Source organism: Mesoplodon densirostris, chromosome 1 (genome assembly GCF_025265405.1).
Source record: "Mesoplodon densirostris isolate mMesDen1 chromosome 1, mMesDen1 primary haplotype, whole genome shotgun sequence".
Lineage (NCBI taxonomy): Eukaryota > Metazoa > Chordata > Mammalia > Artiodactyla > Ziphiidae > Mesoplodon > Mesoplodon densirostris.
Genome location: NC_082661.1, coordinates 231060699 through 231073475, shown reverse-complemented (window position 1 = coordinate 231073475; position 12777 = coordinate 231060699). Strand labels below are relative to the sequence as shown.

Below are 12777 nucleotides of genomic sequence, written 5' to 3'. Positions count from 1 at the left end.
TGAATAGCTTAATTAATGAAGGATTTAAAACACCAGCATGTTCAGATAGAAGGATGTTTCCTGAAGTATTGTTTGCATAGTCCTCCAAACTCTCACTCTGCTCTAGATCACTGAATGACTGCTTGAATTGATTGCATGTGGAAAGATTCAACTTTTCAGTAGCTGGTGATGATGGTAGAAGCATCTCTGATTAAGTGAAAGTACAAAGGGCAGGTTTGCTTAATTGATGTTGAGTGAGCTTGAGAAATGGGACAAACTCCTTGTCATGTGAAGAATTTCTGGTCACTGAATAGTGGATCAATCACTGTGGTGTTGTTATGTAATTGTTATAAAGATGGGGAAATAACAGTAATTCCGGGAACAACATGGTGCATTATAGATTCTCAGCCGGATTTTCCAGTTCAGTCGGTAGAAATCCCTTTTTCTCACACAGCTTCTTATTACTTCTCCCTAAGCATCCAACCGTTTCCTGGAAAAAGATTGCCCAGTAAGTGTTTTTGATGATTGGTTAGGATATCCCCTTCCAATTGTCACCCAAATCAGCATGAACCTTTGATTAATCTCTTTAGCTGTTCACTGAGTCATTAGAACTATTCTATTTGGTACTGAAAATAGTTGCACCTTCCTTGTGTTTCCTGAAGAGAGACACTTGTCTTTACAAGTGGAAATACAATGCTCACTCATTTCTGCTTTATATAGTATTTTAACATTTGTCTAAAACCCTATGAACTACCTTTGTTGATTATAAAATTTTTTCTGTGCATAATATTTCTTTGATTACCAAGACCAAAAATGACGAGTTTGGGTAGTTTTTCCCAACTTGTCGCTGTTAAAATGGTTTTTAGTGGGTAGAATACCATTTGAATGCATACATTTATGCAGAATTTTTAAGCAAAATCAGCAAAGACACAATCATGTAGATGCAAGAAAGATTTTAATTGCCCTAGGTTTAGCTGTTCTAGAAAGAATAAGTTTTTACATGTAGATGTTTTTATGCTTGATCTAGATCAAACAATGGCTATTTACTGTGTATAAGGTGCTGTCTTTAACTTGAGCTTGAAATCCACTTCAAATAAAGCTTGATCATGACAGGGTGTTCCATTTATCTTTTGTGCCCATATTTATCTTAAAGGGATATCTTGAAAAGGATCTTAAAGATGATCTGTTCAACATTCTTATGGTGAGAATTACAGCCCAAAGAGGAGAGGTGATTTTGTTAAGGTTTTACCAGTTAGTGGCTGAGCTAGAACCGGAACCAGGCTTCCTTACTGAGCCCCTGTGCCTGTCTTTACCCCTGCGTGTTTGGGACTCACATCCCATGAAGATGCTTAGATGTTATAAGATGTTAATGGATTATACATACTATAAAGGTGAATTCTTATATCCAAAAATCACTCAATAAGCTTTGTGTTTTGATATAACCCAGAATCTAAGAAGTGAGTTCAAGATCTGCTCCCTTCTCCTCCTTTTCCTCTCCTCCCTCTCCCTGCTTATAAAATGTAATAATGTATTTCCTGAAACCAGACATATACCCTTCCAACCGTGTCCCATCTTTCAGTTTCAGAGGTAATCACATGAAAGGGTGTCAGTGGAGACGGGAGTTTTCCTGACCCGTCCACACCTTGTGGCCTGTCTTCTTGGTTACTAATGCAGACGCTTGTGGGATAGCTCGCTGAGCTTTTGAGGATAGTCTGTCTCCCCGGATGTTTTTTTCCCCTCTGTGCAAAGCTAAATGAACCATATAGGAATTGAACCTATAACCTTGGCCTCATTCATTTATCTTCTTTAAAATTGCCTTTTGGAAATTTATATTCTGCTATGATGAGATTAAGGTTGTGATTTCATTCATTCAATAAATAGTCTCAGCACCACACTAATGGCAGCAGAGAGCACAGAGAGGCAGAGGACAAGGTCTTTGCCCTCAAGGGATTAGGATAAGTGCACAAATCACGAATGTCAGGGCAGAAGTGATGAGCACTGGGGGAGGGGGGTGAGCAAATCAGGAATTCACGAAAGTGAATCAGGAGAAAGGAGAGGGGTGCATCCTGCCGGGAGAACATCAGGGGCCCTTGAAGGATGGACAGGCTTCCCAGGAGTCAGAGAGGGAGTAGGTGTACAGATGGTGGTACCCACAGCACCTCAACAGGGATGTTGCAGTGGGGTGAGCACAAGCATGAAAGGGCCTGCGGGGGTAGGCATGAAGGAAGAGGGACAGGAGCGTTATCATTTATGATGGTACTGTGTAGGGATGATGGGAGATTTCTGAACCGGGAAGTACTAGAATCAGAACTGTATAACAGGAGACGCCATTTGTCAGCCACTGTAGAATGAACTGGAGGGTTGGGGAAGAGCCCTGAGGAAGTGACAAGGGTCTGAACCAGGGTCCCCAACAGTGTGAAGAGAAGTGATGGGAGACAGTCAAGCCTGGACAAGCAGAACTTGGTAACTGACTAGATGTGATGGTGAAGGTTTGAACCTGGGTGCCTAGCAGATGGCAGTACCATACCTTCCAGAAGCCAGTAGACTGTAGAGGCTGGGAAGTTATGTAAATGAAGTGAACACGTGAAATTGGAACACTGGGGAGAGGTTGGAGCTGGATATAAAGATTTGGGAAGTCATTCACCAGGAGAGCTGTTTGAGCTGGGAGAGTGGATAAGGTCGTTAAGGGATAAAGTGTAGAAATGAGACAAAAAGATGGCCAAAGGTAGAGCGCCAAAGAAAATCTACATTGGTGATTAAGACAGTGAGAAAGAGCCTGAGAACTAGAGACTGAGCTCAGTCCACTGTTACAGAAACCAAAGAAGCAGAGGCCTGCTGAGAGACACATAGAGGCAAGTGTGCTCCCTTGCCATTGAGAAATGTTAGTGAACAAGAAGGAAAAATAATCCACCTTTGCTTTAATTTTGTCATTGAGCCAAATTAGTTTTTTTTTTTTTTTTTTTTTGGCGGTACGCGGGCCTCTCACTGTTGTGGCCTCTCCCGTTGCGGAGCACAGGCTCCGGAGGCGCAGGCTCAGCGGCCATGGCTCATGGGGCCCAGCCGCTCCGTGGCATGTGGGATCTTCCTGGACCGGGGCACGAACCCGCGTCCCCTGCATCGGCAGGCGGACTTTCAACCACTGCGCCACCAGGGAAGCCCCAAATTACTGTTTTAATTGGGATTTCACAATGCATCTTTTTGATGCTATGCTTTCACTTTGACTTCTCTGCATTCGGTTCCACTACATACTTTTCACTCTCAAGAAAGTTAAAAACCAATCACATTCTTATATGTAAGGAATGCAGTAGGAGTTCAAAACTGATGAAAAGGCCAGTCATCTGAGATCACTCATTTATCCCAAGTGTTGATCGGGAGCCTCATACATACCAGGGACTATGCCATGCCCTGGGGACATAGTGGCAAATAACACAGAAGCAAATCCAGGCCCCCGTTGAGTTTACCTTCTTGTGTGGATGAAGCAAACAATAAACAGACTAAAGAAGGAAAATACACAGCTTGTTTGCTGGTGACATGCGCTAGGGAGGAAAATAAAGCAGAAGGGAGAGGGGGTTTGGAAGAAAGGGTGTTTTCAGTAGAGGGGACAGAAAAGGCCTGGCTGAGAAAGTGACATTTGGATGACACCCTGAAGGGAGGTGGGGGGGTGGGGTTGTGTAGATATCTGGGTGAACAGGGGGCAGCACGTGCAGAGGCCCCGAGGTGGGAGCACGCCTGGTGTGTTTGAGGTCTGGCAAGGATGCCAGTGTTGCTGAAGGGTAGCCAGCAAGAGAGAAAGGTTAGTAAAGTCTCAGGGGCCACATTGGGGCCCTGTGGTCATAGGTTGACTTTGGCTTTTCCTCTGAGCATGAGGGAAAGCCCTTGGATGGTTTTCAGCAAATGAATGAATAAGGACCGTTCTGGCTACAGGGGAAGGAAGTGGCGGGCAAGGAGAAACAGGAAGATGAGCGAGCAAGCTTCCACACATCCTGGGAAGAGGTGTTGATGGCTTGGACTAGAGTGGTCCCAGAGGAGGTGTGGGAAGTGATCAGAATCTGGATGTTTTTTGAGGGTAAAGTAAATAGAATTGAACAGATCGAGAATGAAACTAGAGAGAAGGAAGAGTCAGGGATGAGTCCAAGTTGCCGTATTGGTCAGCTAGGGCTGCCTAACAAAGTACCACAAATGGGTGGCTTTGGCAACAGAAATATATTGTTTCATGGTTCTGTAGGCTTGGCCAAGTTTAACGTGTCAGCTGAGTTAGTTCCTTCTGAAGGCTGTGAGGGAGAATCTGTTCCATCCCTCTCTCCTAGCTTCTGGTGGTTTCTTGGCCGTCTTTGGCATTCCTTGACTTGTACGAGTATCACTCTCTTCATCTTCACACAGCATTCTCTCTGTGTGTGTGTCGGTGTCCTAATTTCCTCTTTTTAATAAGAACCCCAATCATATTGGATTAGGGATGACCCTTCTCCAAAATGACCTCATCTTAACTAATCATATCTGCTATGACCATATTTCCAAGGAAGATTACACTCTGATGGAAAACTAAAAATAAAATTACCGTATGATCCAGCGATCCTACTCCTGGGCACATCCGGACAAAACTATAATTCAAAAAGATAGATACACCCCCTATGTTCATAGCAGTACTATTCACAACAGCCAAGACATGGAAACAGCCAAAATGTCCATTGACAGATGAGTGGATGAAGAAGATGTGGTACATATCCACAATGGAATACTACTCAGCCATAAAAAAAGAATGAATTAATGCCATTTGCAGCAACATGGATGCAACTAGAGATTATCATAGTAAGTGAAGTAAGTCAGAAAGAGAAAGACAGATACCACATGATATCACTTATATGTGGCATCTATAATATGACACAAATGAACCTATCTATGAAGCAGAAACAGACTTGCAGACATAGAGAACAAACTCGTGGTTGCCAAGGGGGAGGTGGAGGTGGGGAGGGATGGACTGGGAGTCTGGGGTTAGTAGATGCAAACTATTATATATGGAATGGTCGGACAACAGGGTCCTACTGAATAGCACAGGGAGCTGTATTCAATATCCTGGGATAAACCGTAATGGAAAAGAATATAAAAAAGAATGTGTGTGTGCATATATATATATATATAACTGAGTCACTTTGCTGTACAACAGAAATTAACACAGCATTGTAAATCAACTGTACTTCAGTTTTTAAAAAAAGGCCACCCTCTGATGTCCTAGGGGCTAGGACTTCAACATTGGAATTGGAAGTGGGGAGAAGGACACGATTCAGCCCATAGCAGTTGCCATTGACTGAGCCAAGGAAAGTGTGCTTGGATAGAAGAAGAGGAGAGTTCCAAAGACCAAAGTTAAGAGACTCTTCAGTTTGAGGACCAAGACCAAGGCTCACAAAAATGTTAAATACAAATCCCATGTATGCTTGCAGTTGTAAAAAAGCACTTACATGTTAATGATGGTTTTTAAGTTGTATTCTAATTGTTTATGCAATCATGGTATTTTCCTGTGAAGCATAAGAGAGTCAGTATGGATTGAGTTTTACTGGCCAGTATGCCGAAGAAGTTACTGGGGCTGAAATGGAATGTTTTGAATGCCATAAAGAAGTCAAAGGACGCTAATAAAAATAATAAAGAGCACTTTTCTCAGAAGGAGAAACAACTTTGGAGAACATTGTTTCAGCCTTTGATTTAAGAAGTCATTTTTCTAGAAAGTCAGTCATGCTGCAGTGCTCTGAGCAGCTGCATAGTTTGTTCCTTCATCTGTTTTTGTTGAGAGTGTAGTTAAAACATATAAAATCAATTAAAAAAAATCATGAAGACAGTAGTATCACATTTAGCTAATTTAAAAAACAGGGAAATCATCACCATAACATAACCATTCTAGCCTTTTCATATGTTTTCTTTGAGTTTTTATGTTCCTGCTGTTTTACATGGAGACAAAAGCTAGGACAACAAGGTGATGGTGCTGACATACAAAAAATCTACCCAATGTTTTCTGAACACGTTCAGCTCGAATTTCTCTTACATTCCAGCTCGCGTTGCACATTCTGTTTGCTCTGCGCCTGTCTTTGTCTGGCTACCATCTAGTCGTGCTTCAAAACTCAGCTCAGCTGTCACCTTTGGGGAAGGCTGCTGACTGGTATATTCCTAGCTTTCCCAGTATGGAAGGCTGAGCCTACAATGTGCCGCCATATTACCCCACACCTAACCACATACCATAATGCTGCATGTCTCCACCAACTTTGAGGACAGGGACTGAGCAGTCTATATTTATTTCCTCAGTACCTTGCACAGGACCTGTGGGTAGATATTCAATAAGTACATGTGGGCTAGGAATGAAAAAAAAATTGAATTCTTTGCCTGCTTGGCACACATCGGTCACTGAATTATGAGACCTTATTAGAATTTAAAACAATTTTGTTCAGATTGCGCCATAAACCGGCACGGGGATATGTAATATAGCTTGAGAAAAGTCTCCTTAAAAAGTATTCATGTAGATTGTTGCTTAAAAGGTTAAATGTGTCCCTAAAAACTGCACCCTTCAGTTTCTTACCATGAAAGGTACCTGAGATAGTTACCATATATGGCTTGTTTTTAGTATTGACTGTGCCCCCTTTAAATTAGTAAGCAAAATGAAGCAATTTGAACATACCTATGTAAGGTAACATGGGAGAAAATGCAGGAGCTTGGAGGAGTAAAATTGCTGGCAAAAGAGACAAGAATTATTTTAATTTTAATTTGTGGATTGTTTTGGAGAGGGGAGAGTTCTTTATCTGGCATAAATTGAGATATAATCTGAGTCCGAGTGAAGAGAGTTGAGAAGTAGGGCTTCCCTGGTGGCGCAGTGGTTGAGAGTCCGCCTGCCGATGCAGGGGACACGAGTTTGTGCCCCGGTCTGGGAGGATCCTGCGTGCCGTGGAGCAGCTGGGCCCGTGAGCCATGGCTGCTGAGCCTGTGCGTCCAGAGCCTGTGCTCCGCAATGGGAGAGGCCACAACAGTGAGAGGCCTGCGTACCACAAAAAAGGAAAAAAAAAAAAAAAGAGAGAGTTGAGAAGTATTGTAATAGCCCTTTGATGCCAGAAATAGTTCCGTGATGACCTGGCTCAAGATTTCTCTCCTCCCTCTTCACCTAGAATGCAAATAGTATTTTTTGGTAAACGTTCTCAGAAACAGGAAAAGGAAGAGAAAAGTTTATATGGGATTATTTTTGACTTCTTAGTACTGAGAAGAGGCTTTGCTATAGAGAATTCTTGATACAATTACTCCCCTCATAGGATTTTGCCTTCATTTCCTAAGTCAGTCAGGATGGGACCATATTGAATTCATTGATAGAACCAAGATGATTGACAGATACTGAGCTAAGCTGTACAGCATGTCAAATGTGCCACTACACTGTAGTTATTTAAATCTTGATTTCTTTCCCCAGCTCTACTTTACGAAGTGTTTCCACTGGATCCTCAAGACCTTCCAAAATATGTTTGGTGTGTGGGGATGAGGCTTCAGGATGTCACTATGGTGTAGTGACCTGTGGCAGCTGCAAAGTGTTCTTCAAAAGAGCAGTGGAAGGTAAATGTTCATGTGGGTGTTCCTTTTACACATTTTCTTTCCTGGTGTGTAGTTTACTTGCAAGGTTAACTCGATAGCATTATTGGGAAATAATTCAGAAATGTCCTTAGTTTTGGATGTAATCTGTCCTTAGTTTTGGACGTTATCTGTCAGTGATAAATAGTAATAATGCCTTGTGTAAAAACCACTTGGAGATTCTCCACCGAGCAATAGTTAATGGCCAAAATTCTAAATTGTGGATTAAGAGCAACCAGTCAGAAAGACTGGTTGTTTTGGTTGTTGTTTTGCCTCAGTTTTTTTTTTTTTCACTTAGACTTATCAAAATCATTCTGTGTCACCATAAATTTAACTTGCGTGATCAGAAAGAACGTTTTTTTTTACAGCACGTCTGCCTTGTCTATGTTTCTGTATAAATATATGTGTTTGTGGCAAGTTAAGACATTGATATCAGGATCATGTGTGTAATTTAAGTTGTGTTCCTTACAGAATAATGTCATTTAACAGCTGCTTGAGATTCCAGGTCCCCATTTGAGTCCTACCTTCATTCCTACTGAAAGTTTCCAAACCAGTACATTAAATGAAAAATTGGACTGAGATTCTTTAAGTTTATGTAGTCTAGCTTTTGCTTCTGTTCAGGTAATTGTACTTCCTAAGGAGAAATGGTCTTTTCGTTTGTTTCTGCCTTTCTCCAACTTCACTTCCAAGCAATTAATTAGCATCAGACTTAGGCCTGATGGTTTTATTAATGTTGACTACTATGACTGGTCAAAGTGTAGAATTTTTTGCTATCAGGAGAAGTGTTGTGTAATTGACACTTATTCTCACTAAGGAGTTCAGCATTAAGATTCCTGCAAGTGTATTTCTCAGGACATTTTTCTGAGAGATGAATTGGTGTTTCAGAGACTTAAGCATAAATGACTTGAATGTTTGTTTTGCTGAGGACCACAAGGAAATGTCCTTAGTTCTGGGATAAAAAAAAGCTGACCAAGTAGTTATTTCTGTGCTTCTGAGGTTGATTCTGCATTATTTAATTGATAGTACATGATTTTACATTATTTACACTACTAATTATTTAATAGTCCCCAAACCCAGCATTGAATTGGTAATAGGAGTTCCATGTTTCTTTCTCGGGGTATGAGCTCTTGGTTACAGGTGACAGAAAATTCAACACAAACTGGCTTCAGCACCAATGGAAATTCGTTGGCCCACATAACTGGAAAGTCCTCATGTGGGCATGGCTTTGGGCAAGCCATGGTCTTAAGCCAGGTCATTCGCATTCAATCTCATTCTCTCCATCGCTTGACTTTGTTCTGGCTCTGTTCTCATGCGGTTTCTCTCGTGAGAAGAAAAGAGGTTTTCTGTTCTCAGGGGTTGTTATAAAAGCCCCCAATTGAATCTCCATAGACTGAACTTTACTCACGTTGGCCCCCTCCAGACCAATCACCGTGGCTGGGTGGGGGGAGCAGTGATCTGATAGGCTGGTCCTGGCTGGAGTCGGCCAACCTGAACAACCTAGACCAACTGTGGGAATGAGCATTTCCCGGAGAAAAAGGTGGGTCCTGTTACCAGAAGGCTGATTTCCAGAAAATGTGAGAAAGAAGTATGTATAGTACTGAAATCAATTTAATTTTTTAAGATTGTCTTCCCCGCCACCTTCTTCTTTCTTTCCTTAACTCTATGATTGACTCAGTAGAAGATAAGTAGGTAAGATATACTTCTGGCATCTTCTAATGCTGCTTTATACCTTCCAACATCAGGGCTCCCCTCCTAAGCTCACTAATTGGTGAACAAAGGTGATAAGTAAAAATAAAGCAGTGAGAGAAGGACATTTAGAGAGGGTGCCTCTGTGTTGCCCTACCTATGGGTCAGCATTCACATCAGAACCCATGTTATGGCTCTTTATAAAATCTGCCCTTCTCTGCAAAAAACGGTTTTCTAGATGTTTTTGTTGTTTTAAGTAGTTTCTCTGGAAGTAGCTAAGGAAAGAATTGTTTTTGCAACTGAGGTACATATAAACATGGAAAAGCCTAAATGTCTGTACGTCTTTTTCTTTCATTGAAAAGCTGATCAGTAATGGAAAATGAACCTTAACAAGTGCCTTTTAAGACTTTTATTAATATAGCTTATTTCCTATTTATTTGGGAATTAGAATTTTAGCACCCACCTGTGTGAAACAAGGCTATAAATTTTAAATATAAACTTCATGAGAGTAATGACTTGTTTTTGTTTTGTAATTTGTATTTGCTTACTGTTTTATCATGTGTGTATGTGTGAAAGAAATAGGACTATCTCTGTATCAGCACTTTTTGATTTAATAAGAAATTATTTTAAAAATATTTTATGTCATTAAGGGCACTAATTTCACAAAATTATGGTATATGGATGTTATTTTTTTAATTTATTTATTTATTTTTAAAATTTATTTATTTTTTTTCTTTTTGCTGTATGCGGGCCTCTCACTGTTGTGGCCTCCCCCGTTGCGGAGCACAGGCTCCGGATGCGCAGGCCCAGCGGCCATGGCTCACGGGCCCAGCCGCTCCGCGGCATATGGGATCCTCCCAGACCGGGGCACGAACCCGTATCCCCTGCATCGGCAGGCGGACTCTCAACCACTGCGCCACCAGGGAGGCCCTGGATGTTATTTTTATTCCCCTTTTACAGATGAAGAAATTTGGGATCAGACCCAATTAATCTATTTGGAATCATAAGGCCAGACTTAGACCCATATTAAAGTCTTATGACTCCAAACCTAGACCCAACCTAAGGCCTCCTAAACCTAAATCTCATAATCTGTTCTTTCCATTTTCCATAATTCTCAAGTTCATGAAAATCGTGCTCTGTATGTCATTGTTTATGCCTGCTTGGTGATAATGAGGACAGTGATGTAAACATTGAGAAGACAGTGTGGTACCCTTAGTGTGTGTCTCTGCGTGTGTGTCACTGTGTGTGTACACACACACACACATATACAAACATGTATGTGTGTTTTTATATTTGAATATTTACTAAGGTGGTTTTGTGGTTTTAACCTTAAGCTCCTCCTTGGACTACGTATACAGAGGCTTCGAAGCAGCTGCAGGTAGGGGAGTCCTTTAAAATTGAAAGGAACTAACAACATCAGGGAGAACTGGAAATGACCACTAGAGAGAGGACAGGGGGAAAAATCACAGCAGTCTGAGCTTCAAGCTTGTTGGCTTCAGGCTTTTAGGCCCTAGAGCACCCCACTCCAATGCTTGGTCTGATAGGGTAGTGATGACTACATAGGGAGACTGCACATCATTTGTTTTAAGTGTATATTATGTTCTCTGTGTCCTGTCTAATGGGGTGTATAGATGTGCTTATTTCTTCTGCTTAAACATTTAATATAAAAACACTTAGACGTCTCATCCAGAATATCTTTTTTGTCAATAATGTCAGTTTAGAGCCGTATTACTGTATCTTACAATGGAACCTTATCGTTTTATTTTTAAATTTGAATTGCTTATTTGCCTTGAAGGTTTGTCAGGACCTTCTGTCTTAAAAAAAAGGATAAGCCTATATGCACACGCACATGCACACATACACATATATATATTTTAAGTTGGCTTCTCCCTAGTGGTGGAAAGTGGACTGGCTTTAGGGTCAGAAGACTTGGTTTAATTTCCAGCTCTGCCACTCACTAGGTGTAAGATTATGGCAAGTTATTTAACTTACTTGGGCGTCAGTTCTTTATATATAAATGGAAATGGTAGTATTGCCTTACCTGTTGCTATGAAAAATTACGTGAAAGCAAAATGTCTTTGCAGATTTTATAAATCGTAAAGTGGCATCAAAATATTAGACCTTGGGCTTCCCTGGTGGCGCAGTGGTTGAAAGTCCGCCTGCTGATGCAGGGGACACGGGTTCGTGCCCCAGTCCAGGAAGATCCCACATGCCGCAGAGCGGCTGGGCCCGTGAGCCATGGCCGCTGGGCCTGTGTGTCCAGAGCCTGTGCTCTGCAACGGGAGAGGCCACAACAGTGAGAGGCCCGCGTACCGCAAAAAACAACAACAACAAAAAATTAGACCTTGACTTTAGGAACAACTGCTGAAGTTCTTTGGCCACGTCTGTACACAGAGATCATGTAAATGATTCGGTAACATTCTACTGTTAGGTCTTCATTTTTTCTTCATTACATCTTCATTTTTCCCGTAGTACATTATTTTGCCCATAGAACTGCCCTTTGAGGTTGTAAGATCCTTCTAGACTAGCAGTTCTCAAAGTTTGAAAGGATGTCGGTGTCAGGGGTGCGCGGTAGAAGGCCTGTCGACATTTCCTTGAGGGACTTTTCCACATTTTCCACCGTGGACTGAACCACCAAGATTGATTCCTGTAACGAACCTTCATAACTGACTCTGGCACCTACCTTTGGGAGTTGCACAGTAGAGAAAATATTGAGAGATGCCAACTGGACTTTTAGCTCCCCTGTTCGATGTTTTTAGGGCAGGACAGGGTCTTATCTCTAGAACCTAGCAACAACGCAGGTATTTAGTAGCCACTAAATAAATGTTTGAATGTACATATCAATGTACCTATGTGGCATAAGAGCATTCCAGGTTAATGACTTCCCCCTCAAACCAGTAAATTAGCAACGAAACTGGCCCAAGAATTTACGCAGGTCTTTTGATGTCTAATCTGCAACTTCTAATTCTAGTCTGAGTTTTTACTATCTCAGTCTCTTTCCAACTGTAAATTCCCATTGGTTTCATCTTGTGTGTATTTTACTTTGTGATCCCTCAGTGAACAGAGCTGACTACATTCAGCAGGCTATTTTATAACCTAATTTCCTTTCTGGCTACTCAGTATACAGCAGTATCTGGAAGACACAGCCACCACAAATCACTGAAGAGGTACAGGGCTGTGAAAGAAGAGAGTTCACTATAATGTAAAGTCAGCTGGATTTATATTTTTGTAAGCAGACCCGTTAGGCTAAAGAGTCCATATCTTGGTATGGCCAGCCAAATCATATGATGTCTATTTTGACACTCAGACATTTCCCTTAAGTAAGAGACTTATAAATCTATTTCCTGAAATGAAACGGCTTTAAAAGGTCTAACTGTAGATTAATCTCAGGAGTCCTCAAATATGCAGCGTTTAAGGTACCCAAACCTGGATACATGCACCTCATTCCTTTCACGTGTACTTCGCTGCATATAGGTGAGAAGTCTTGCAGTTCATAGACTGATTATCCTATGGGGGAAAATGTTT

The 12777-nt window shown here is 41.5% G+C and overlaps 1 protein-coding gene across 1 annotated transcript in view; it reads left to right on the top strand.

Moving 5' to 3' along the window:
• The window catches only part of NR3C2 (nuclear receptor subfamily 3 group C member 2), a 368626-nt gene that overhangs the window by 169298 nt on the left and 186551 nt on the right, over window positions 1-12777 (top strand). Inside the window, exon 3 of the mRNA XM_060095191.1 lies at window positions 7412-7551. Within this exon, the coding sequence (XP_059951174.1) occupies window positions 7412-7551 (140 nt within the window). The remainder of the gene's footprint in view (window positions 1-7411; window positions 7552-12777) is intronic.